This window comes from Clinocottus analis, unplaced genomic scaffold (assembly GCF_023055335.1).
Source record: "Clinocottus analis isolate CAN_PGR_092001 unplaced genomic scaffold, fCliAna1.0.p SCAF_11, whole genome shotgun sequence".
In the NCBI taxonomy this organism is placed as follows: Eukaryota; Metazoa; Chordata; class Actinopteri; order Perciformes; family Cottidae; genus Clinocottus; species Clinocottus analis.
This window is the reverse complement of record NW_027175832.1, coordinates 15,427,806-15,454,782: the sequence shown is the minus strand read 5'-3', so window position 1 is coordinate 15,454,782 and position 26,977 is coordinate 15,427,806. Positions and strand designations below refer to the sequence as shown.

Below are 26,977 nucleotides of genomic sequence, written 5' to 3'. Positions count from 1 at the left end.
CTTTGACTCCTTCACCTCCCAGCTGTCACAGGTTGTCCTTCTGTTCATTTCCTTCCCTCATTTTCTATTTCCCCCGTCAGTTTCCCTCTCTAAGGCTTCATCTGTCCATGTGTGTTTGTTTGTCTCCTCTCTGCCCGTTCTATCTTTGTGCAAATATCCAACATAAACCGCGGCTTTTCCCTCATTCTCACTCTGTCTCCTTCACCCTCCTCCACCTCCTCCATTGTTGGTGTGAGTCAACGCTGACGAACGACAGGCGTCTCCAGGTTAACCCGTGGGTCTGATCTCTGCCGGCAGTGCTGTCAAGATCTACAGATCGATGACAAATGCCTGTCAGGGCAGCTCACAGTTATTCAAGGCTTTATTGCATCTGAAAGACCACGTGCTTAATTAATTAAAGTAGTTGCCAGCTAACATTGATCAGATCAGCTGACAACCGTCAATATCTTCTTTTTTATGGAGGTTTGTGGGAGGAAAGAGTGATTGTTGAGAGATGTAACCAATGCCTGTTTATTTATTTCATGTCAATCAGCTTCAGAGCTAAGAAACCTAAACGAGAGACTATTGACTACATTTTGACCTTAGAGGTTCATTCTTGACCTACATAGTAAAAGTTGATTCTTAACACAACAACTTACTTGGGAGTTTGTTTGCTAGCTAACTTTTACTGAACAGCAACTTTGGCTACAAGCGGAAAAAGCTCTTGAAAGCTCAATGAAATCAGGATTTATTGCACTGAAAGAAATGTAATTAATTTGCTTGCAAAGGTAAAAAAAAATAATTCCACAGACCTTTTTACAGATTAACTTTGACACACAAATGTAGACGTTGTTAAACTTCAAAAGGTCTTGAGGTCAGCCGAACTGAGTCAAAAAGAAAAAGAGGACGCAATCGTATCATCCGGTGACAGTTCTATGCCAGCTATCATAACATGCTACTGTGGCTGGCTAGCATGAGCATGTTCCCAGCTCACTACTTCAGTGCTTAGGTTGCATGTAATGCTGCTTTGCATTGATTGCAGAAGTCAGGCTTGGGTCACACCTGAGAACCAGCCTGAAAACCGAGATAGACCAGTTCCAGCTAGTTCAGCCATGTTTAGCTATACCAGTTGACATTGATCGATTTTGAGTTTGGGGTTGGTGAGGTTCCTCCGACCTTTCAAGTTAAAAATCCCACTTCAGGGGGCGTTTCAGTTGAAATTTCTGACTGGGAAATTCAGGCTGGATTATGAAAAAAATACACACTTGCAAAGTGACCAACAGTAACCTATCGCAACAAAGAAACACTCTCAGTCTATCAAACTTTGTCTACCCCAATGGGACCTCTGAGCCCTCAAATATTACCAACCACAGCAGCAAAAAGTATATGCTTAATAAACTTAAATTCATCTGATGAAACGATACACTCGCTGTATAATCTAAAAAACTAAAAGTCTCGTGGGCTAAAGCCTCTTGGCAGAGGAAGAAGCTCTTAAAAAAGCCTTGGTGCAATTACTTCCCAACAAAGCTGCAGGCATTTTTTTCTGGTTAAAAATATAGGCCAGATTTATTAGGGAGGATGTTTGTGCAGGAAAACAGATTTGAGGAACAGAAGCAGCACTGTTGAATCTCTGTGGGGATTCTCTCCATGTTTGAGGTCTTGCTGTGACTTACCGCTGGCTTAGAAGCACAATGAATGTTGATATGGACAACACGATAACAGAGGTTCAGTTGTACTGTATATTGGTTCATGTGTAGCTGCACTGAGGCAAAAGACTACATTTACTTTTGCCACATAAAATGATCAACTAAAAACACTTGGAGCCTTATTTTTTTTTTAAAAACCTTGAACAATCTCTGTTCTAAATAAGTTACAGCTGAAAACACATCAATATGAAAAATAGTTAATTATATCACTTAATTCAAAAACACAGTGAGAGCTTCCACAGTGCTGACCTTTTCAAATGACTCACTCTCTCTGCCTGTCACACTCGCTTCCCTCACACAACTTTTGCTCTCCCACTCAGCTAATCATTTACATTTTTCATCATCTCTCTGAAATAGCAAATATAATACAGAGCAAAGATCAGTCCACAAAACATAATTATCACTTGTAGCAAGGGTCCCTACAGATTTCTATACACGCCCCTGTCAATTTGCTGTACCTTCTCACTGTAACGCCTCACTCATATTCAGCATTGCCGAGGATCAGGAAAAGAGAAAGCAGTCGCTTGCGTTATATTGCAGTCACAGACCTCAAACACACCAATACCCACTAAGCTTTGGCTCAATTTCTGTAGTACAGAAAAGTGCATTTCCCATGTGAGTTATTAATACATGTTTTGTCCATTAGTTTGGTCAGTAATGCCTCTGTAAAAAAAGATGGATTCAGGATATAAATGGCCGCTCGTTAAGAAGAGAATATATATTTTTTCACAAGAAAATTAAATCTTCTGGACCTCTTTTTTTCTATCTATCTATCTGTCTATCTGTAGATCGATCTATCTGTTTATCCATCCATCTATCATATCTATCTATCTGTCTGTCTATCTATCTATCTATCTATCTATCTATCTATCTATCTATCTATCTATCTATCTATCTATCTATCTATCTATCTATCTATCTATCTACCTACCCATCTATCTGTCTGTCTGTCTATCGCTAGTTCTATCATGCTATCTTTCTAAATTACAGAAGCAGGCAAGAAAAGGTATTTCACAGCAGATAAATTCATCTGTATTTTAGTAATTAACACAAAACGGGGCAGCCGTGATAAAACCAGTAGACTAAATGCGTTCCACTGAGACAAACTGAAAGGCGCTTAACTTAATATCATAATGTTTAAAATCCACAGCAATTATTCTTCAGGGAGGCGTGAAATTGATTCCAAACATTTTCTCTTTCTCCTCTTCACACTGTTTGATCTCTGCTCCCCCGGGACGACCTTCGATGAAATTCAATTTTGAACAAACACTCTTCATGCGGCTTTTACAATATCTCACCTGAAGATATCAAACCTTCATCTTAGATAAATCGTTCAGTATTGTCGAGAAAAAAAGACAAGTCTTGACCTGCAACCGAGTCTAACTAACGTTGGATCGGTATCCTCCTGAGATAAATATGATTTAACTCGTGTTTTGTGGGTTTTACATGTTAATCCATCATCTGTCTAACTTGTATCACAGTTTTTTTTTTCATGGCTCAGTTTTTTAATGAGAATTTCAGTTAGTTTGTTTTTCACAGCAGACTTTAATTTCTCAGAAATTTTGCGTGTTTTGTGGTACTCTTTCAAAAACTTTGACACATTCTTTTATTACTTGAGCCATCACATGCAAAAGCAATTATTCAATTTATCCAATTATCCAAATCTGTCAGGTAAATATGATTTTACCTGACAAATCGGCCTTAAGAGCTGATTCATTTAATGAGACAGTTGTGACAGCACATACAGACAGACTCGCTGACGCCCCAAGGAGATCAGCGCCACCTGCTGGAGACTGCATGTAAATACGAAGGTTCACTCCAAAATAAAGTGGAAACATATCTGCATTTTATCTGATTTCCAAAAGGATTTTCTCTTGGTATAACAAAATACATTTATCGGATTGAAGCAGAATGAAGCAAATTACAAATATAAGACCTGATTTCAACATTTTCTTGTAAGATTTTAGATTTTTTTAAACGATCGCCTTTTTTATTGTCTTAAAGAAATACTGACCTACAGTTCTTTATTTTTGCTTAAGCACAATTTTTTAAACAGGTCCAAATTCAGTTTATTTTGCAAAATAAAACACTGCATTAAAAATAATACATCCAAATGGGCCAATACTGCCACGGCTGGAACAACTGGAAACACCGACCCCTGGTTTTCCAAAATGTTAGAGGGGATAAATTAGGGAAAGCCCATGTGGGACCTTGAAATACAGTACTGGACTAAACGTGGCCCTTTAAAAGTATTCCCCATGATAGAGGTTGCTCTTTGAGTCTAACCTGGATGCACATGTTTCCCTGTGTCAACATATTTATGATCAAATATGTCCATTTGAGTATACCTATTAGTTCATCCTATCAAAATGTTGCTTCCCATTCAGGCATGCTAAGTGCTAGAGGATGCCCACGGTGATGGGAAATCATCCATTGCTCTTGAGTTTTTAAAATTCATTTTGTTTGCCCTTTAAACATCACATGCTGAGTGCCACATAGTCCCTCACTATCGAAGAGAAGACGATCATATCTGAGCCTGATTTTGCTAAAGCTATAGGCAACTCACACTAAAACAATCTAGACTTAGAAATAGCACAACAGGTAAGAGGATAAATATGTATTTTTGAGCCGTCCCTTTAAGTGCAGTGCTTCAATAAATGTACCTAGTTACTTCCCACCACTGATCTAAAGCAAATTAAAAGACTTTATATAAATAGCGTTGGTATTCTATGCAGCAAATTACTCACACAGAGTGATACAAGCCCCCTCTGCTTAATTTGTACACTTAGCATGAAATGCTCAGAATACATAATAAAAACTGAACTAGAATAAAACTGAAAGTGTGTCTCGCATCAGACAGTTTTAATACCTGTACGACAGGAGAACTTGGCACAAGTCAACATTTTACAAGACATCAACTGCAATAAGGAACACACCTCCATAGGTTTTTTTTTAAGGCATGTTGTGTTCAGGTAGTCATTACTGGGCCCGGCTGTGTGTTATCTGTCTTTAAAACAGCAGCAGCGCAGGTTTCGTTGGGGACCGCTGTGCGCTGGAGCTGTTGAAATGTTGGTTATTGAAAAGCAGAGTGCAGTCTGGGTCGCCATCAGCTGCAGTTCATTTATATAATACCATGATTCAACTTCTGGGTGGACAATACAACAGTTCATCATTTCATATTACTTAAAGGATTTTTTTTTTAATATGCTTATTTATCAACCACAGGCTGAATTTGTGATTGCATTCTGTCACAATCAGCTAGTAAACAAATATTCAATACTGACAGCCACAAATATGGCATGATGCATCATGTTGTTACATTGTGTGTGACATGCAGATCATTATCTTTTGGCTCATACACGCCGCACAGTGGACTCTAGTTTTGTGCATCAGTGTGTTTGAGCATAAACTGTGGGGACAAATATGTTTCACACACTCACACTATTGTGACTCACCCCAATCTTGAGACAAAAATCTGGGATACTATTTATTTTACGGATGATGTTTTAAGGTTAACAATTAGTTTGAGATAAACGGAGGTGATAGTCAATAGAGCATCTTCGATTGTTTGGTAAAATAATACTGATTATTTAATGATTAATTTCCTTTTTTTTACCATTTACTTTCATGATGACAATTGTGACAGTTTGTAGAAAGCAGTGTCACAAAGCAGCTATAGCATATGTGCAGACATTTTATGAAGCACCACAATGTCCAAGTTACCACCATTTACTGGAGTATTTGTAGCAATGGTTAAAAAACTAAACTGAATCTGACTGCATAGCTAAAGCAGTCTGGTTTTGTGATTTAAATTGTACTCACCCTTCTAGCCTCTAATCTGTAATTGCAGTGTGAGGTGATATCACTCTAACATGGTGAAACACATTCAGAATGTTTGTTGGATGAATAAGACTTCAGCATCATCATTTGCCTGTATCTCCTTCTATGACCTCAGTGTTTCACCGCAAGAAAGAAAATCCTGTTTTTCAGATCTTTTTTTTATTTAGAACTTCATGAAAACGAAACGGACGAAGCATTATGAGGTTGAGAGTTACAGAAAAATGTGAAAAACATTAAATAGGGTAACTCAAATGGAAACAGAATGTACAACATAGAGAAATTCTTGCCCACTAACACAAATTTGAATTACCCCTAATCTATCACACATCTATACATACGTACGACCTTTTTCTACAAACATACACACATAAAGTATTTAATACACAAGTTTCACATGTTCTATGTTGCTTGGCTCTCTTGAATTGTTCCCCTTTTTCAAAAACAGACAAGAATTAAGACACTGATTCACGATTTAAGAGCTGATGGTTTGTATAGATTTGTAAAACTAAGTGATATATATTGATGACATCGCGACAGGTTGCGGTCGATGAAGTCCATAAACTACAGGGTGAGCTCCATTTCTGCCAGGTAGATGTTGAATCTGTTGTTACTTCTGGTGCTGGCTCATGACTCCCCTGAGGAAGTCATCAAAGCGTGGGACAGCGGCCTCCTTGGCGGGTTCGTCGGCAGCGGCGGGCTCATCGGCGACAGAGGCGGGCTCGCCGCGACGCAGGCGGCAGTTGTAGTCGATCTCGGGGTCGCAGTCGGGATCGGGCAGGATTATGCCGTCCTTGGCTGTCTTCGGGGCCTCAACGCCGGTAGGTCCAGAAAACTTGCCGCAGTTGGGGTCGAACGGATGGCAGAAGGGTTTGGCTGCAGCCTTGATGTCGGCCTTGGCCTCAAGGCCAGACATCACCGGGGTGCAGTCTTTGTCATAGTGCACATAGCAGTCGTAGCCTTCCTTGGTCTGGCCACGGACGCCCAGCTTGTAGCGGACCTGGTTGATTGATTGATTGATGTTTTTGGTTCAAAACAGATGCAAAGCAGATCATAGATAGCAAGTGAAAGCATTATGCGACACCCTTTTAATTTCACTACATCATTTAATTAGCCAAAGGAAAAAGAATAGACAATTATAAGAACCATTCAACGAGCAAGATAGAGCCTACACTAGATTAATCAAAACATCTAGCTATTGATTCCTAGTAGCAGGACTTCAAATTCAGACCTGGTGCTCGGGGATCTGCGGCGCAGGCTTGCGCAGGGCAGCGGCGGCTGCCAGCATGCAGAATGGGTCGTAGCGAGGGTCGCAGGCCGGAGGAGCAGCAGGAGGTGCGGGCGCGTCCTGGGGCGCGTACTCCAGCACGGGCTTCGTGAGGCCAGACAGCTTGGTGGCGGTCAGGGGGTTGCAGCCCCCATCAAAGAGTGGGTTGCAGTGCTGCTCTTTAGGGGCCTTTCCTCCAGCGAGAGGGGCAGGAGCAGCGACTTTGGTCACACACAGGGGATCGACCTCTGGGTCACAGCTGGGGTAGAGAAGGTGGTAGAAGCCGGTGGGGGCTTTTTGGACCAGGAGGGGATTGCAGTAGGGGTCCTTGGGGTCGCATTTGAGGGCGGCGTAGGATGGGGCTGGGCCAGTAGCTGGGCGGTAGCCGTAAGCTGCTCTCAGGTGATACTGCAGACACTCCACATCTTCAGGGTTGCAGATCCTCAGCAGTTCAGACCTCTGACCTGCGCTCAGGAAAGGCTCCAGGACAGGGGCGTAGTAGTAGAAGCCAGTGGAGCTCTTCATAGGCATGGGCAACATGGGGGTGAAGATGGGGGCTGGCACCATGGCTGGAGCTGGTTCAGGCTCTGAGACAGCAGCATAAGGGGCGGGGGGGAAGAGGCAGTAGGGGTCGAGGTAAGGGTTGCACATCCTGACGGCAGCAGACTTAATGGGGGCGGGCATCACCAATGCAGCCTTTGGCTTGCTAGTGAACTCAGAGATGCACTCTGGATCCTCAGAATCGGCACATGACTTGTAGATTTCACTGAGGTGCTTGAGGTAGTGGTTGAAAGTTGGGCCCTCCTCTGACCTGTGCTTGTTCTGCAGGTAGGTCATGTACAGACGATCCAGATCCTCAACCTGAAATATTGGTTAAAAAAGGGACAAAATGAATGAATTTGCTTTGATTCCATATGACTTACACCCCACAGAGAGTACAACTGAACAAAAAAAATCGAACTAAAAGACTGTGTGGAGCTCAAGACAAAGCGACATTCACACAAATTCTCAGAGGAGAAATTCTCTTTTCCAGCTCACAGACTTGTTACTCATCCATACAGCCAGACTTGTCAACCACAGAGCTCTCACTGGGACTGAAAAGTCATGTTGGAACATGACTTGCATTGCAGAGCAATTTTGCATTTTAAGAGGGTCATGGCATATTTGTACTTTCATATTGTCATCATCAAAAGCTGTATTTTTCTGGCGTTCATAAATGGGTGACATACTCTCTTCAAAATGCAGACTGGCTGGAAAAAAAAAACAAGCAGTGTTTTATAATCCTCACTGGGACAAACTGAATAATTAATGTGAAACAAACTCCACTTACTCCCTCCTGGTTGTGACTTTGCATGAAGTACTTGTACCATCCCCAGAAGTCCGGCAGGCGTTTGAACTGAGGCACAGCGAAGACATGGGAGTTTCTCCTGTTGCGAACAAGCGTCTTCAAGTTCTCCATGACCTCAAGGGTGTCATCCTGTGACACTGCGGGCACTGAGGTGAGAGGAGAGGGAAAGAGTGAACTAACTTAAGTGTGCTGGAGTCTGAATTTACAAATGCTGTGTACAGATCCAATAGATGTGTTTTTATTTGGGCAGTATAGAATATGTGTATTTTTATGTATGGATGTTTTTCCTATTTACAGGCAGAGACAAGGGAGTGTTATACTTGTGACCACTAATCATGAAATGTATGTCGCGCGTTCGGGCTGAATAGAAGAAAGAAAGACTAGTTGAATGATTCTTTATAACTGGCCATGATTTAAGTTTTAAAGGCCACTCAAAACAGCATACGTGTCCCACATGCCACGTCGCAGGTCCTTACCTTCCTCCTCTCTGTGCTGCTGCACTGGAATGGCCCCCAGAAACTCTGTAAAACACAAGCAGCAGCCACATTAGCAGCAGCAGGGACATTAGCTGACTGGGACCAGATGTTGAGCTTTCCCTCGACACCAGGGGAAATGCTGACCCGCTAATAAGCCCCTCGTCAGGTGCTGGGGTTCTGGCGCCCCAGCACAGGCAGCATCTTGCAGATTAAACACCCCCTCCTCCTGCAAACCGCCACATGCACACTCTGTTGGGCTTTGAGCCAGACCGGCGGAGCATGTGCCGCTACCGGGGGCCTCTTAAAAGTTAACCTGTAAAACTACAAAGAGTGAGCCCTCACAAAAAAACAATTACCAATACACTGTAGAAGTGGAAGGTGGGAGGGATGGGACATGTCTGCGTACATCTCCACATGTGGAGTGTCTTCTGCTCCACCAGGAGTTTCCTTCAGAAGTTTACGAGTATGAGAAAACAAGCCAAGTCAGCTGATTATGTCGGAAACTTCGGTCCTTCAAAGTTATTAATGTGGAAAGTCTCCCGAGAGTGCAGGTATACATTTCTTTTTATGACTCTAGAAAGATTTACAGGCTGCCTCCACATCAGCATGTTAGCATTGGTATGGTATTTTAGTATTAAAGAGATGAAGGTAATGGTGTCTCTATAAATATGTGCAGCTGATTCATGTGCCAATGCTCAGGGACAAAGACAGGATTAAAGAAAGACTCAGGTTATGAGCCCAGAATGAAAAAAAAAGTACTTAAATCCTATACTTATTAATTATACAAGTACAAGTATTTTATTCAAAATCACACTTCAGTTAATCACAAGTACATCATCAGAAGAATGTACTTAAAGAGTAAAATGTAAAATTATGTGTTGTGTATAGAAACAACCCATGTGATTGTTATATTGTTGTACATGTTATGATTGTATGTATATCTATTAGTATATATGATCTCTCATACATTCATGTAAAAGTAGCATTTTAATCAAAGTGGAGGTTACTTTAGCTACATTATACTATATTCTGTTGGGTTGTTTATAAGAACTGTGTCATATTTTAGAAACTCTTACTTTTTCCAACATAAAATGTATATCTGATTTGTCAGGTGAATGTTGTGAAGTGAAAACACATTATTTCCCTCCTCTACTCCATTGACTAGCAGATCACATAATATGGTCTCATTCAAGCGGAGTGCAAGTACCACAGTATTGTACTTGCTTTCATTCGCTGCCAAAAATAAATTCAACAAAGGCTTTAAAAAGAAAATAAAACGGATTTATTTGACACAAAAGGCACTTGTATGTCCACCTGCAATCCCCTCTCACAGGTTATTCTTTTTATTTTATGCGTTTTAGTCCAAAGCATATTATTTCCATCCCAGATTGTTTCATTTGAAGGATTTTTGGATCTGAAACCAGAGTGGTGGGGAACCACTGGTCTAAATAGTGTTTAAAGTATCACTGCATCAAGTATTATTATTGTGGATAAACATCAAATATTTCTAATATATTTTTCAAAAATTCAGAACTAAAGTATCATTGTAGAATGTGAATTTCGATGATACTTCAGGTCATTAGATTCCCCAAAATACATTAGTGTCTTCAGTGAAGGGACAACTCCCCGCATGCCATAAATGATCAATTTCAACTAAATATTTGCGCCAAAGATCAAATAAAGTCATAGATACATTTTGAATCAGTTAAAAGTTGTAGATCAAGTCTCACCTGGTAGTAAAACAATAGCTAACAGGAATCCGGTGTGGATCAGGAAAAGCGATGGTCGTTCAACACGGGCCATTTTCTGTTTTATGTGCTTCTGGGGTAAAGAGACAGAAACAATATTCACTGGTATTCACTGATTCACTGAGTAATAACAGAACTGTGTTTGAGGGTGCTGAATACAGCATGAACTTCTAGCATTATACTCTAGAATTACAAGGCAACGAGACGTGTTTGTCTGGTTGTTTTTTCAGCAAACTGTTTGATATAGAAATGAAAGACAATGACACTCGGAACAAAGAGAAAGCTTTTATGTAAATGACTGATGCCAAGACAATAGAAAGGATTGGGGACAGGCTGTAATAGAGCTTTTTTTTCAGGGATTACTGAGAGAAAATAGACTTCAGTTATGAATGTCAGAATATCAAATAAAATGACTGAACTGAACTGAACAATCAAGCAGCCAAAAGCTTGAAATGTACTTCTGTCTGATGAATCACAGCCACTGTGCTCAAAAAGAGAGATTTTCGTCTTCTGTTTCACACTCATAGATCTGAAAACTTTGCCACTGTCATCCAAAGACAAGGCCGTTGGAGTTGCAGGCAGTTTGCTTTGGCTCTATGAACTACACATATATAAACTTTAGCAACGTGGAGCATTCTTACCTGCAAAGGTGCTGAAGTTCTGACCTCCTGTGATCACCTCTGGACCCAGTGGCTCTCTGGAGCGAGCTTCTCGAGGGGGGGAGGGGGCTTGCTGCACTGTGGTGGCCTGAACTGTCGAAAACCTTTACCTATGGGACATACAAGCAGCGCAACATTTTAAAGGAGCCCCATTGATCATTAAAAACAAAAAGGCATGTCATACGTCTCTGGCATGCTGGCAGGCGCTCCAGGATTGGCTCCTGTGCTGCCATCCGTCCGACCAATAGGGGTCCTGTAATTAGGAGATTTGAGCAGCACGACAGCTTTGAGTGCAGAAAGATTAACAAGGTGCCATTTAGCGCCGTGTTTCTTTCCTCACGGGTTTGGAATTTGTGGTCAACATGCAAGAGGGCATTATATCCAAGACATGGGTCGATTCTGAGATTTGAAATGTCCGTGGGCTCCGTGGGCACAAACTTTAAAACTAGAAACTGGTAAATCCCCACAGCAAGAGGTCTCAGTTACAAGAGAGCAGATTTATAACGAAGTGCCTGAGGCTATCGAGGTGGTGCTGATAAATATTACAGTGGAAACAGTAGAGCAAGAAGGTAGTCCTGATGTAAGATACATAACACAGAATCAAGCGGTAAATAACAGGCATTATATAACTAGAACCTTCGGTACTCAGTCCATAAAACTCCCTGTTTTTATTCCAGTGCTTCATCGCTACAAGAAATTGACTGAAAAGAATGAAAAAAAGAAAATTCAGAAATATCTACTCTGTTGCATCAGTATTAATAAACGTGTGTCTAGGATCACAGGCGCGTGACTCATTTAAATGTAGTGATGCAATGCTACATCCAAACATAAGGTGCACCAGCGTTTTTGATAATGTTTACAAATGTTCGCCCTCTTTGAATATGTTACTCATTTGTTTCATAAAGGAGCTGTAAGGAGTTAGCTGCTGTTGGAGGGAAAAACTACAAGTGTCATTTGATTATCATTGTGCCGACCAAAGACATTAATTAAAAATGATAGTTTCTCTTTTTCAAAAACTTTACAAGTGTAAGAGAGAAATAGTAGTCTTTTAAGCATTCCCTGAACAGTTTTTCTTTCACAAGCATGTTTTTTATCTAACAACACAAGCTTAAATTCCTTAGGATAGGGAGGCCACTAATGAAGCTGCTGCTGCTGTATATGTGCGGGGCCATTAAGAGCAGCATGCCAGCAGCACTGTTAGTTTGGTACAAACTCCTGATGCTTGGATTGTGCCACGTGGCCTGTAAAGGATGTGGAAAATAGCTGAAAAGAAGTGTAACCAACCCAACAGGCAACATTTGAAGGTATTTCTACCTTTATACCTAAGCAACAAATACAAGTAAATACACAAGATCTGTGTTCACGCAACCTTGTTTTGCAACGCACTCCCAAAGCCTCGACAAAAGTATCAGTGATATGAATTCAGCGACACCTCAACCGTCATCTTCCAAACATGTTCAGGTTGATTATAAACTGAATGATATTGAAAAATAAAAACAATGAAAAGTGGATATTGTTACAATCATTTTCCATACAATTCCACTTTAAGTGATTCCTATTGACATTATTAAATTAAAACATAAATCAAAATGGTTCTGCCTTCAGCATCATCTTCCACTGTGTGTTCATACAGTTTGTCTCTGACATCATGCTATACAAACATTTGAGCTAAGAACCCATAAAGCATCTCATGCTACATGTGAAAGAAAAACTCATTAAAAATGCAGACCCTTGTTAAAATGGTGATCCTTGTCAGACGCTTTTATGTTCGCACTTAAGTAGTTGTTGAAGTTGCATGTTGCATACGAATAAACCAGAAAGGGCTCAAACTGTGAGTGTTAATAATTAAAAAGTTATGTTGTCAAGTATCTGCTCTTGACCGTCAAAGAGCAGAAAATGGGAAACATTACACCCTGTTAGCATTGTCATTGTAAGAAATGTTAGCATTCAAACACGCTACACTAAGATGGTGAACATGGGAAATATTGTACTAAATTAGCATTGTCATTGTAAGAAACGTTGGCATTTGAACACACAAAACTAAGACGGTGACTGTGGGAAACATTATAGCATGTTAGCAGGGCGCGTTAACATCTAGCTCAACGCACCGCTGCATCTTGGTACAGCCTCAGAGAGCTGCTAGCACGGCCTTACACTCTTAGTCTTGTTAAAGTCATATACATTATAAAAAATGATTGATAACCGTATCCGGATTCATCTTAACATTGTCCAGCGTTCCACAATCGCCATTTCTTTCTGCTAAAAGTATTATTTCTGTTCCTCTGTGTATGGACAGGTTTATAACAACTTTTTAAAGCATTTCAAATAAAGTTTCCTGCTATTACAGACACTTTTGTTAATTGGCTCTGTTCCTTGAGCCTTAAAGTGGTTTTAATGCTACAAAACTCCATCAGATAGTACTTTGTGTAAACTGCTAGTAAAAGCACAATCAATGGTTTTAACCATTGTCTTCTTTATAACTGTTGGACATTTCTATGCTGACAGCACAGTTCTCTGTTTTGCTGATTCTGTACAACAGAGTCGTTGAAAACCTGCAGTTTGCATTTTGTCTTCTTCAGAAGCATCTTATCAGTCTTGTGCTGAATCGTAATAAAACCTAAATATGCTGTTGGCCAAAAGTAGAAATATTATTTACCTTCACGTCAGCATTCTCATTGGTAGGCGACTCGTATTGAGGGAATCTCTCATAAAACAGTAAACACTTCAGAGAAGATAAAATCTATATGATATCTGACTGACAAACTAAGAATGAAAAATAATAGGTTCAGAAACTTGGTTGGTTTCGCGCATATTTTGGACACAATTTTCTTTTTGACTGTAGTGATTTAATCTATAAACACTCACATATTAATGCAAAATCTGCCCAGGCTCTGTCATATGAGCATCTCTGTCAGCTACCATATCTTATTTTTTATTTTTATGGCTGTAGTATTGGAGTTGATCACAGTCACTCTGAGGGCTGGCGGATCCTCAAGTTTCCTCGGGTTTACTTTTATGTACAATACTGTACATCTAGAAGTTTTAAGATACATGGTAACGGGACAATTCAGTATAATTAATATCCTATAATTTGCCTTATAAATTGTCAACTTGGTAAAGGTCAAAGGTTAATTGTTACTACTTTTATTATAATTAGCATTCTAGTATTTCCAGTGCCACTGTTATTAGTTTAAATAAGTCTTGTGGTTCTTTCAGTGCACATTACATCTATTGAACTTCTATCCTGGGCGAGGGATCCTTTCTAAGTTGCTCTCCCTGACGTTTCTTCTTTTCTTCTTCAGTCCAAAGACAGAGGATGTCGTATGTTCTACTCTCTTAAGGCAAATTTGTGATTGCTGATATTAAGCGATACAAATAAATTGTGTTTTTGTTTTGAATGAAGACAATCAGACACACTCGTGGCTTCATATATACACTACTCTATTTATTGTTTTTTGATCACAAAAATACAAGTGTAGATGCACATACTGTACACTTTTGTGCACATTTATGACACAATTGGACACAATGCAGATATAAAACCAAACGCAGAACATATGAGACTATCAGACACAGTCATTCAAATAATAAAAAACATCATTCATCATATGCCATCTGCAGCATGTTTAAGGGCGACAGCATATGGAGCCTCTGCCCATCACATGTATAATTACGTTCCTAGCAGGTGTTCTCCAGCGCACTGAAACCTGCAATCCAGTTCAGAAGCAGTCGAAGACATGAGCACAATACAAGCTCATAATTCTAACATACCATATATGAAGAATCCTTGGGATCCTAAGAATTTCGCAACATCTGGAGCTGGTGACGACTTTTTAAGGATGTTTTAAAAAAAAGCCTGAAACTAGGACAACTATGACAGGAAATTGTATGTAATTAGACAGAAAATGGTTGGTTTGCTTTCCACCCAAAAAGAAAGATGTGGAGTGGTGCAAATACAATCTATCAACTCTGAAGTCTCTGTCACTGGATGTCATCATCATCAAACAGATCCTCAAAATCTGTGGAAACAAAAAACGCAATTATTAAACTACAGTCTTATGACAGCCAGACTATGAATCACTGGCTGTATTTCAAATGTTTTTGCAAGCCAGACATGTTCTCATAAAGCGTTATAGGTTGAGAGGGTTGAAGTGGTGCAGGGTGATAAAAGTAAAAGGATCTGGGAATGCACTTGCTGAGGACTCTGCAGAACGGCCTTCCTGTGAGCCTGACAGTTTGTGAGGTCAGAGGTCAGCGGCAGAAGTGTATGAACATGCATGGGAATATGTGCCACATCCTCTGTGTATGCAGGAAGCTTCATTTAAAGGGCCAGTGCGTCGGATTTCTAGGATCTATTGACAGAGTTGCAAAACCGAAGTACTGCCAGTTACCGTGTGACTTTTGTTGCTCCTAAAGTAGTGTTAGTGTGGTAGGGAACGTCGTAACCGTGATTTAGCAAAGGGAGGAGTAAGTGTAGGCGTACTCAGATGGTTGATGTCTAAAACAACACCACGAGATCCCACCAAATTCCACCCACAGGCGCTTTAACAATCACTATGATCCAATAATAAAAAATAATAATGAAAAATATGCTTTCCTACTATTGTCATTGACGTTTTAGATACGTGTCCTTCCATGTACTTTTGTTTGTTTTCTAGAGCTGCAACATTTAGTCAAAAGAAAATGAGTTGGCAACTTTTTTGTGGATTAATTCATAATTTTCTAAGCAAAAATTGTCTCGTTACTGTGACAACCCCTTTCTTCCACTAGGGGTCTGAGCCACGTTTGCTGTTTCTTCCTTAGGCGCAGATGGCTGCACTACAATGAATCAATTTAGTGTAGAAAAATCAACTGATTAATTGTTAATGAAAATCATCTCAATTTTCCTGCCTCAATTGTTTGAGTTGTCAGAAAATATTGTAAAAAAGAAACGTCACAATTCCTTGTAGCTCAAGGTGATATTTTGTCTTGAATGATTGTGTTTTATCAGAAGTTTAAAACCTTAATACACCTTATTTAGATCCCATAAGACAATAAAGCATTGTGTTTGTTACATTTTTTTCCTGAAAGATTAATGCTCGAAAATGTTTTGTCAATAGATTGATCAACTAATCTTTTCATAGTGGGAAAAACAAAAGGGAGGAATTGGCGCTTGTTGTATTCATAGCTAATCTCTTGATATCTTAGTTTTAGTAAAAAATAAAAATGTAATAAAAAAACTTTGAGTGATCCCTGTGTACTTCTTTATACACTTTAAGTGGTGCTCTATTGTGCTGGATAAGTACTGTCTGCAGTCAGTCTATACAGTACATTTTGTACAGACTACACAAGAATTTGCAGTGCGTTTGTTATACACACGTCCTCCAGACTACTGTTTTAAAAGGTGTCATCAAACACTCAGAACATAGAAATCAGACAGCACTTGGCAGAAAAACAACATTTTGTCTCTAATTAAAGCCTTCACAAAAACCAACAATACATTACCTACAATGTACACTCAGGTGACTGCTGGGTAAATATGTTTTTCCTGAAGTTATATATGCCATTAGCCAAAATGCTGTCGTTGCTTATTTTTCACGTTCAAACAGGAAAAAGAAGACCTTTCCCAAAATGTTGCCACAAAGATGAAAGCACCAAAATATCCCTGTATGAAGTATTTTGACGACAGTATTTAGTGATGAATTAATTTGAGCCAGGAGTGTTCATGCTGTATTTTAAACCCGATAATACACAAATGTTTCAAAAAGATTAATTAATGTTTCACTTGCAGTAGCAGTTCAATTATACTGCAGCTTTCTGCTAGCCTCCCTAGAAAGTAAAACAATTCATAAAATCCCTGACAAACATGAGGACCAAACCAAAACAAGTGCAACACACTAAAGGTATTTTTCCACAAAACCGCTGCAGCCTGAATATTTCAGTGGGAAATTACACTAATTAGCACAAATTGTCACTTTTGTGACTGTGAAAGAACCGAGCCAGTGTGACACTGATTGTTCAACATTTAAAATCCCTTTATAAATGTAGGCCAGGGGATTTGGAAGCTGCTTTCAATGCGACTGGAGACAGTTAAGTGGTACACATCTCTATCAGAAGGGAATAAAGGCTGCCACCCTAAATTAGCCTCATACAAAGCACATCCACAGAGCTCCTGCTGAGAAGTCTGCGTGGAATCTGTGTCGCATATGGCAAGAAGTTGTGGACGTTTGATGTAGCCGCGCCTCAGGACAAGAGATCACACTACATTATAAAACACAGTTAGTAAAAGCGGTGCGGGGGTAAAAGGAATGTTTTGGGGCCAGTAAGGAGATGTCCCGCTGTTAAACCAGCAGCGCTCTGACACCCAGGAGTGAAATAACCCTCATGTACTAATAGATTCAATCTGCCCTGACTATTCTCTATTTGAAGATGACGGACTACACCTCAGTTCACTCCAGATTAGCTGAGCAAAAGCCAACTGAAGAAAGCATTTCTAGTGTCCAGAACATGTGAACTGTGGCCCCCCAACTCCTCCCAGATGACGGCAAAAACAAGACTAATAAACGTTGTCAACTCCAGGCACATGAAGCATTGTTGAAATGCTGGACACGCACTGGTCTGCAGCATTTCAGTGAAAAATGTATCTTTGGTGACTAGCTCAATGTATGATTATCCATTATTTAGCATCGATGTGCCAGTACATTATGGCAATTGGCTCACAATTCATTGATTTCATGTATAATTATATGCATAGAATACTTTCAAATATGACTTAATCTTGGCTTAACTGACTCAATTTATCTTCTAATTGCCGTGTATAAAATATTTACACTTTTTTTTTATCAAATCAACCAAGTCTATATTGAATTGTCTGACAAGATTATAATATATATACACAACTCAAGTATCACAAAGAGGTATTTTTTATATTTTATTTAGATTATTATGTTATGTGCAGGTATTGGCCTTACTTACACAGTAACAATATCTTTATTTTCTCAAAAATTTTAGGAGGGGCTCAAGTAGATTAATGGTTTTATTGTGGAGAAAAGTTAAGGAATGGCTTGTGTGTATATATATATATATATATATATATATATATATATATATATATATATATATATATATATATATATATATATATATGAATAATTAGTTTACCATTGAAGAAATCTAGGTGAACTGCCTTTTCATTGGCAGCCAGGTCCATCAGCAGTCCTGTGCTTCCCCCAGCCTGCCAGAGAACAAACATGCAGCTCAGAAGCACAACTTCAATCCAAGAAAGACAGCCATGAAAACAGCCGATTACTAATACTCACATTTCGTTTGGATACATCTGTCATTATAATTCAGTTGTGGCCAAACAGAAATTGGCAGAGCCATATGTTGTACTCTTATGTGATGGTATACACAGTATAATGCTAACCCTACTTATAAATACTTGCAGACAGCTTGTCATTCCAAGAGGCAGCTTTTTGTTAAACTTTGTTTAGTTCATCTTTCATTTTATTTGGCTTCTCCTGATTACTTGAAAATATTACAGAATCAACTTTGTTGGCCAAGTATCAGAACACCCTTTAAAAAGGTATTTGACTTTGACTTTAAGTTACTCTCAATGCATTTGAAACACAGAACTATTTACATGAAGATAGAAATACACATCCAGATTAAATACAAACACAACAAAGGTAAACACCAGGGAGTTTGGCTTGGTGTTTGGTGCAAAAAATATATTGACACATACATACATACATACATACATACATACATACATACATACATACATACATACATACATACATACAGATATACATATATATTAAGAAGAAATTATAGAGTAACCCTCAACCAAAGAAATTGTATTAGACATTTAAACGATATAGTCAATTAACAAATTAGTGGATTTTAATCGACAGGTCTGTAAAACTGAATTCCTCCAGAAAGAAATAAAAAAAAAACACCACTAAAGAAATTTGAATCGAATAGAAATTTTTAAATAATATTTGCAAATTATATATATATATATATATATATATATATATATATATATATATATATATATATATATATATATACAGTTAGCTGCATCGTTTATACGTAGCTAACTAACTACTACTATATTCAGGAGTTGACGAGCTAGCCCGCTAGCTAGTTAGCTAACCTCGTCCAGATCAACGTACGGTCCCGCGCCCTCAGGAAACATCTCGTCCACTGCTGGTTTCATGGCGACCGTCGAGTTGGACTGGTCCTTTAGTGGCATCGATAAAACACGTGGTCTGATCGACTTTCATCAAACGAGGAGCTGAAAAAGCGCCACACAGCCGAGCTAACGCAGTGTCGGGTCAAAATACATCCGACGTGGAAGTCGAGTGAAGACATAAAGGTTCCGTGTTCAGGTCAAATATAAAGGGGACAATCGAGTCATCGCTTATTTGATACACCCACTTTGTAATATGTATGTAGTCCAGACATTATAAAGGAAGCCTGTTTGTCATTTCATTTTTATTTTTTATTTTTTTAACTTTTCCAATAGGAATTTGAGCTGTTGCAAAATGCTGTCAAAATAATGATTAAATGAATAAATAAAACACATCGACCAACATGTTGTGAGGTTAACAACTTAATAATATAAATACAACGTGTGTGTTGTTGTTATTATGACCACTCCCACACATCCTCCTGGATTCCTGTTTTTCACATGTATCATTTAGTCATATAGATTGTTTTTACTCAGGGTTCTTACATTTTTTCCCAATTAAAGAGGTTTGTTTGGTGAGTTTTTTCCTCTTCTACAAAAGACAGAGGGTGTCATATGTGGACAGAAAGCCCCCTAAAGCAAATATGCAATTTCTGATATTATATAAATTGACTTGAATTTGCATTTGGTTCCATACCACATTACAATACTACAATCAATGTCACTTGGAGTTTAGTACTGTAGCCTACCATTTGTTTTATACATAATGTCAACATTATTGGTAACCTTTAACTTAAAGTTTTTTCAGGATAAAATTGATTGGAAAATAATGTCTCAAGACATTAAATGTTTCACCACTTAAAGACAATTACTAGGATATCAAGCTGTAACCATTTATTAAATGGACTGTAGTTTGAATAGTTTTACAGGTAATGTAAAACCTTTCATGAAAATATTTTCAAATCACTTTTTGTTTCTGACTGATACACAGTACCTATGAGCTGTAGAAATCCTGCACAGTGATGTTTAGACACAATGTTTTGATTAAAAAGATGCTGCACAGAATCAAACAAGATGAGTAAGTTTCACTGACTTTTATTGACTCTAATTAGATCCTGTAGGTTTGTGGTTCAACACATCAGATACACTCAATATTATTTGATTCCAATATGAGTCACAAAAAATATGTTCGTCCCAAACAGACAGGAAAGTTGAAAAACTGAGTTGAGTCTAAGATTGGTATGGAACAGATAATAAATCATATTCTCTCCTGTCAACAACAGCACCATCTTGTGCTGCATTGCTATCGCTGCTTAAAGAAATTTGTCGCAGTCCTTCTGCCTGCTGGGAATCATCCTGCTCACATCGATGTTGTTCTTTGCGAAGACCTCCATGGCTTTCTCGACGGTGGCGTCCGGCAGGGTTCGTGTTCGTCCCATGATCCAGGCGAAGTCAACGTGGAAAAGCCTCAGGATGTCAGTGCAGGAATACACCAGGGCCGAGTTCACGTAGTCAGTGGACAGGATCCAGTAAGGGGAGTAGGGAAGGACTATAACAGTGAGGAGCACGACACAGATATCAAAAGCAGATCACCTACAATGTTTTTTTCTGGTTTGACACAAAGAGGAAAAAATAGGAGGCATGTTTATGTTAAGAAGTCCAGTAACATTGTCAATTGATTGTGAAATGTCTCTCTCACCGTAGGAATAACTTATTCCCAGTTTAGCCGGGTTCTTTATATCCTCTATGACTCCAGTCCCTTCGATTTTCCTCAGCTCTGCTTTTCTGTTTTATTCCGCACAGTCAAATTTCATGTTAGATTAAGATGGCATTGACACACCACAAAATATTACTCTCGACTCCATATTTGCACAAAGAAAATTCTGATAGGACTTACAGTATTTCAGAGCTGACCACTCGAATGGAGTTGTCGGTCTTCAAAGTGAAATTGGTTTCAATGCACCGGCCCTTCTCAAACTGAGCCGGCAGTTTGGCAATTTCAAACCATCTTCCCATGAACTGTGAGGGCAAAGACACACACGAGCACAAAGACAATTCAGAGCGCCGTGAGTGGCGAATATGAATAAATCAATATGCTTTAGTGGAGTCAATACAAATATTTTTACTCAATTACTGTACTTCAACACAATCTTGACTTCAATTTTCCATTTGAGATACTTTACACTTCACTTTACATTTGAAAGAAAGTTAATAACATTTTTACTCCACGACTTTTGTTTAACAGTGTTCTTAGTTTCCTTGCAGGCTTGTTTGTTATAGATTAAACAACCTAGTGTATACAGAACTTTAACAGTAAAATGCTACTAGTACATTAATGCACCAATAATAATAATCAAGCAGTATGTATAAATTTAAAAAGTAGTTTTCAACATTATTATAAAAGATATAATTAACATTACTTATTATCATGATTGACACATTTTGAAAAGGAGACACTTATAGCAGTGGTTCTTGTAGAAAAATACAGTTTGTCATCTTTTTTGAGATATCACAAGGGAAAAAGGTGTTTGTGTCATCTACCTCCATGGGACACCGCTGACCACCAGCCTGTCAATGTATTGATCATTTTCCCTTGGAAGTAGCTTGTACCTGTTTGAGGTTGAAGGCCGGTTGAACCGCTGGCTCTGGACATGGACCCCAATGGGGAACCTGAGCCCTGATGAGCGGGAGGATGAAGACCAAAACCACAACAAAAAATGACTTCATAGTCGAGGCAGGCCTTTGTTACCTGCATTGGAACAAGGACAAGGATTTCACAACATAAAAAGTTATTAAATAACACGTATTCACATGAAAAGTAAGTATTTTAAATGTAAAAGATGACTTTTCAAACATTTTCCTGTAAAATATCTTTCAACGAAACAAAATACAACATCAATTTAGGCTAATTAATACAATTTTTCCTTCCAAGAGTTTAAAAAGTTGTGAGTGAGTGACCTGCCATTCTATTATTATTACTTCTCCTAATATATGTCGTTACCTCCGTGTCTTGTTGGTTCAGATGTATGTTCTCTCCCTCGGACAAATTCTGTTATTTGAATGAGAGACGTTGCTCTCCGTGAGGTTTTGCAGCACTGCGACGTTGTGTCATCAATAGGTGTCTTTGTGTAGAGCCAGCTTTATTTCAGACATGAAGTAAACTATTAGCAAAGTGGAGTCATGGGTGAGACAGCAGTCGAAATGTTATTGAACAATCTGGATGTTCTTCTGGTTTCGGTGGGCAGGAACGTGAATTTTGGTATTTCAACAAAAAGTTTGAGGCTTAGGGAAATATGTTTCATGTATTTTCTAACCTTGGAAATGAAATGTCCCACTTCGATTTGGTTGGACAAAAAAACTGATGAATTAGATTCTGGCTCGCGACATGGCTCTACAGATGGTAATGTCGGTCTTTTCGACCGTTACTAATATTGAATGGGTTGCAAAGACATTTTCTACATACTTTCATCTTCCCCAGACAATAAATCTTAATGACTTTGCTGATCCCCGACTGTTCATCTACGGTAGTTATACCACAAGGCTCACATTTGTATTTTGAAGTGGAATGTTTTAACAACTATTTAATGGATTCCCATGACGTGATTCAGACATCCACAGGATGAATTGTTCAAGCGTTGGCGATCTTCTGACTTTTTCTTCTAGTGCCAACAACTGGTTGACATCTGTAGCTCAGTGTGACATGTCTTCACAACGGTGTGTTAGTGCAATCAGAGCATTCCTGAATAACTAAATTACCAAATGAGATAATAACCTCCGAGGTAGACTCTTGGTCTTGTGGCATTGATCTCATAATGTTTGACACTCGTGATTATTACAGCCACATATTTTCCCCTTGCCTGACCTTTTTTACTCAGTGTGCTGTGAGCTGAATCCTCTCTGTTGCTCTGTGTTGGTTTTCAGCCTGACTGGCGGCTCTGATTCTGTCAGTCATCAGGATTCAGGCCAAGTCCACTTAGTGCAGCAGCAAACAGTTCAAGAGCATCTTTTTTTGATGGCATGTGTCTGCAGAGGAATACACATTGAGCTGTGAACCCTGTCAAAGTAAATATACATTTATTTATTTTAAAATGTTTTTGGCAATTCATCATTCTTCGTTAAACTAACCATTTTCATTTCTTTCTTAAAAAAAATATTTTTTTTTTATCCTGGCAATGTGAACAGATTCAACTACATGAACTTGTGCCAACTTAATCAATTAATTCAAAAAGTCAAGCTCATCCATCCATCATTAAAACAATTTGGCGGCGCTCATGGTCCAAATGCAGCAAAATACACATAAAATGTGTACAGAATTAAATATCAGGTTCTCAGTGTATAGCTCAGCATTGAAATATGTGAATGTCCTGGTGCAGTACACCACAGCTGTTTAACACTTAACTCAGATTAAACCAAACACTGCCAATGAAATGCCCTTTGCTTTCACACAAAGCCCCACAGTCTACAAACAAGGTTATATTAAAGAAGAGAAGAGAGCTCATACACTGCAGAGAGGAATGACTTGTGAGCTGCACCCGGATTCATCATTGAAGTTGAAGGTTTTTCCATGCATGAGGCAATGAGCCTGACTGACCAGTAGATGATCAATGAATGTTGTTTGTTACCTCGGCGTGTCCTGCTTCGACACAGGTGTTTGCTATAAGAAAAGCCTGATTGGAAGAGGAAGAGGAATGATTTAACTCACATAACTTACAATCAATCAGTCAGTTAATCAGTGTTTCTCTAACTACTGTCACATCCAAGACACAGAGCAGAATGTGAGTTTGTGGGATAAACGTGCAACAGGAACATGAATGTGACTGCATGGGTCATGTTGGGGTCCTGACACCTGTGTCCACACACACACACACACACACACACACACACTGAAGAAGTGAAAATGCTGTAGTGTAGACTCTAATACACGCATAGACGTTGGGAATGTTTCCTTCTGCTGCTGAGGTACAATAGAAGCAACAACACCATCTGTGACTTTTCACCTAAATTGACTTGACAGCCTCTTACAGAATCGGTGCAGCATTACTGTACTTCAAAAGAAAAAGCTTAACAAAAACTGTTGTACATTTGTTCAATGGTATTTGTATTGTGCTGTATTGATGTATGCACATTTGCTGGTAGCTGGAATTATTTATTAGACAATCTGCACTAAATGGGTGACAGGAGATGACGGTCAACATGCAAAAAAGGACGTTACAGTTATTCATCGAAGAAATAATCTTAAAAACTGACCTTCCTTGTAAAGAAGTTGTTCATTCTGTACACATGACATCTGTTGCATGTCTGTCCATCCCAGGAGAAAGAATCCTCCTCTGTTGCCCCCCCCCCCCCACCCCCGGCTTTTGTGCCGATTTAAGAAGCACGTCATGCTCCATAGAATTTTTTTTAAGAAGCATATATATTAGATCATTACACTGGATTAAAATGTAGCTAAACATTTATTGTATTTCATAAGGTACACTTCATTTATTTAACATTTGCTTCATGAAACAAATAATACATTATTCATTGTTTATAAACTGGTTAGTTATCACCACACTGAGGTGACTGTCTGGTTAAGATGAGACAATAAATGGTTATCCTTGAACAAAGATAATAATCCTATTGCCTATATTTCTCATGGTTTTGGGAAACAGGCCTGAGAATGTGTCCCACTGGAGGATCACAGGCGACTTCTCAGATGAACATACTCTGTTTTGACTGTACCAGTGGAAAAAAACCCAACGACAATCGATAGAGACGCTGAGTGATCTTTTTTTACTTTCCATTCATCCGAAACAAAACACTTTAATTGCAGATTATGTTGCAACGAAGATCAATGTATCTAGACGTATTGCTTCGGTTTAGTATCAGAGGAATGCAAGTAAACTGGACGATAACATTTTTAATATATTTTTGCCACAGGCAATATTGATTTAACTTTAGTTTTGTATACTAACCGCTAAAACAGTATATGCTTTGCGATTTAATATGAATTTGTATGTGGTGTTTAGTATTCAGTGTGGCGTTGGTAAATGCAAGAAGCAAGACATTTAAATAAATGTGGTGGGTGATCTTTTCATCTCTCACAAACTAAAACTCTGGCCTCGTACCAAAGGACATATCTGCCTCCGAATGTTTTTTTGACAAAGATGTAAAAACCCTTTTCTAAAAAAGAGATTACATCATTTCTGCTGTGACAACCGTTTTCAATTATTATGAGACAATAGTTTATCTTCTAATTCATTGCCAGACCACACATTATCAGGATGTAGATAATACATTGAAAGTAATAATTAACCAATTACAATTAAACTCAAAGCAGTTGTTTATCAGGATGTACTGCAGTTCTGACGATCATGTCAATGCCTCTATTGCTGCTTATAATTATATCTAAACATTCAATTTTTTCATGAGTATGTTGTGTTCTGCAGATAATGTTTTTTTATTTTACATATGTGCTGTTGATAAACCACTACAGGCTGCATCAGCCACAACTCATTTCCAGTGCAAAGTGGTTTACGAGGCCCTTGCAGCACCTTGTGAAAGCAGCGCAGGGATTAAAAGTGAATACAGAGGCAGAGGGAGCTGCTGTGGGAGCATCAACAAAACCAGATGCATCTGTGCCCAATTAATCTTTCCTCACACGTGTGTGGGATTTAGTGAACACTAAGGTGGCTTGAGGTCTGTACAAGTGGGGGAAAAGTGTTGTTCTGAGACAGCACTTAATGTTTGGAAGACTGACACTATTGGAGTAAACTTTAATGTTGTTTGTCGTCGCTGATTAAAAAAAACTGAACCTTTCTTCCTTTGATGTTCTTCCTGGTAAGATATTAACCCTGGTTCTTTAAATTCAGTGGCTAAAGTCACGTTGTAAAAACCTTTTATTTACTTTCTTGCCAAAATTTCAATAAAAAAAAGTCAATCCCACTTCTATCGTTGTTCAAACAAAGCTAGTGGGCTATTAGCTTAGCTTAGTTTACCGTATAGACTGCATGAAAATGGAAGAAAATGATAGCGAAGCTCTATCTGAAGATGAACTTTTTTTTTTTTTTAGTGCTCACTCAAACTTAATTGGTTTGTTTCCTTTGGACAAAAACAAATTGTGGTTATTAAATCGGGTGATAAAATGTACTTTAAGTCTCCCCTTGGTTTTTGCATGGATTAAGGAGCATGTTCATTGTGCTTTAAGGGTGCCTTAAGCTGATTCAGGATGACTGTTTCCAGTCTTTATGCTAAGCTAACCAACTGCTAGCTTACAATTTACCAGACAGATTTGAGACTGGTATTGGTCTTCTCATCAAACTAATCCTCCGCAAGAAGTACGTGAATACACACTTCTAGAGACAATATAAAATATTTAAAACATGCAAATAATCTAAGGGAAAATGTGGCCTCTCAACTCCATAACATGAAAAATGCATTTCTTTAATTCACAGAATCAGCTTTGCTGCTTTGATACTGGTTTTCTGTATAGTGGAGCACTGAGATATTTGGATCTTGTTTGTACTAATGATTCATTCTGTGGGTCATTTTCACACTTGTCTTTGATTTTAGCCAAGGTTGATCTGTAAAAAAAAGAAAGATATGAAACAAGAAGTTGGTTTTTATTCAAATGAATGGAGTGAGATGAATACGATGTAGATGCAAAGAACCGGAAGTGTGAGTCTTGTTTGAACAGTGTCTTTATTTGAACAGGTGCCAACTCTCTCACTCCTCAACACTTTTACTCGTAAACATCAGAGGAGGGGCTGCAGAATGTGATCAAGAGGATCCTTAAATCTATA

General features: G+C 38.8%; 3 protein-coding genes across 3 annotated transcripts; all 3 read right to left on the bottom strand.

Annotated features, from left to right (window-relative positions):
• Positions 1-6,132: 6,132 nt before the first annotated feature.
• Positions 6,133-11,253, bottom strand: and2 (actinodin2). Its single transcript, XM_068600919.1, has 6 exons — positions 11,205-11,253; positions 11,003-11,113; positions 8,614-8,658; positions 8,120-8,283; positions 6,754-7,650; positions 6,133-6,522 (listed from the first exon to the last, which is right to left on the bottom strand). The coding sequence occupies exons 1-6, from the start codon at positions 11,251-11,253 to the stop codon at positions 6,133-6,135; spliced, it is 1,656 nt and encodes a 551-aa protein (XP_068457020.1).
• A 3,191-nt stretch (positions 11,254-14,444) lies between these two features.
• Positions 14,445-19,349, bottom strand: LOC137782144 (COP9 signalosome complex subunit 9). The gene is made up of 3 exons (XM_068571273.1): positions 19,161-19,349; positions 18,161-18,233; positions 14,445-15,039 (listed from the first exon to the last, which is right to left on the bottom strand). The coding sequence occupies exons 1-3, from the start codon at positions 19,257-19,259 to the stop codon at positions 15,002-15,004; spliced, it is 210 nt and encodes a 69-aa protein (XP_068427374.1). The 5' UTR covers positions 19,260-19,349; the 3' UTR covers positions 14,445-15,001.
• Positions 19,350-20,509: 1,160 nt separating this feature from the next.
• Positions 20,510-21,923, bottom strand: apoda.1 (apolipoprotein Da, duplicate 1). Its single transcript, XM_068571421.1, has 4 exons — positions 21,807-21,923; positions 21,094-21,215; positions 20,896-20,981; positions 20,510-20,745 (listed from the first exon to the last, which is right to left on the bottom strand). The coding sequence occupies exons 1-4, from the start codon at positions 21,921-21,923 to the stop codon at positions 20,510-20,512; spliced, it is 561 nt and encodes a 186-aa protein (XP_068427522.1).
• Positions 21,924-26,977: the final 5,054 nt, after the last annotated feature.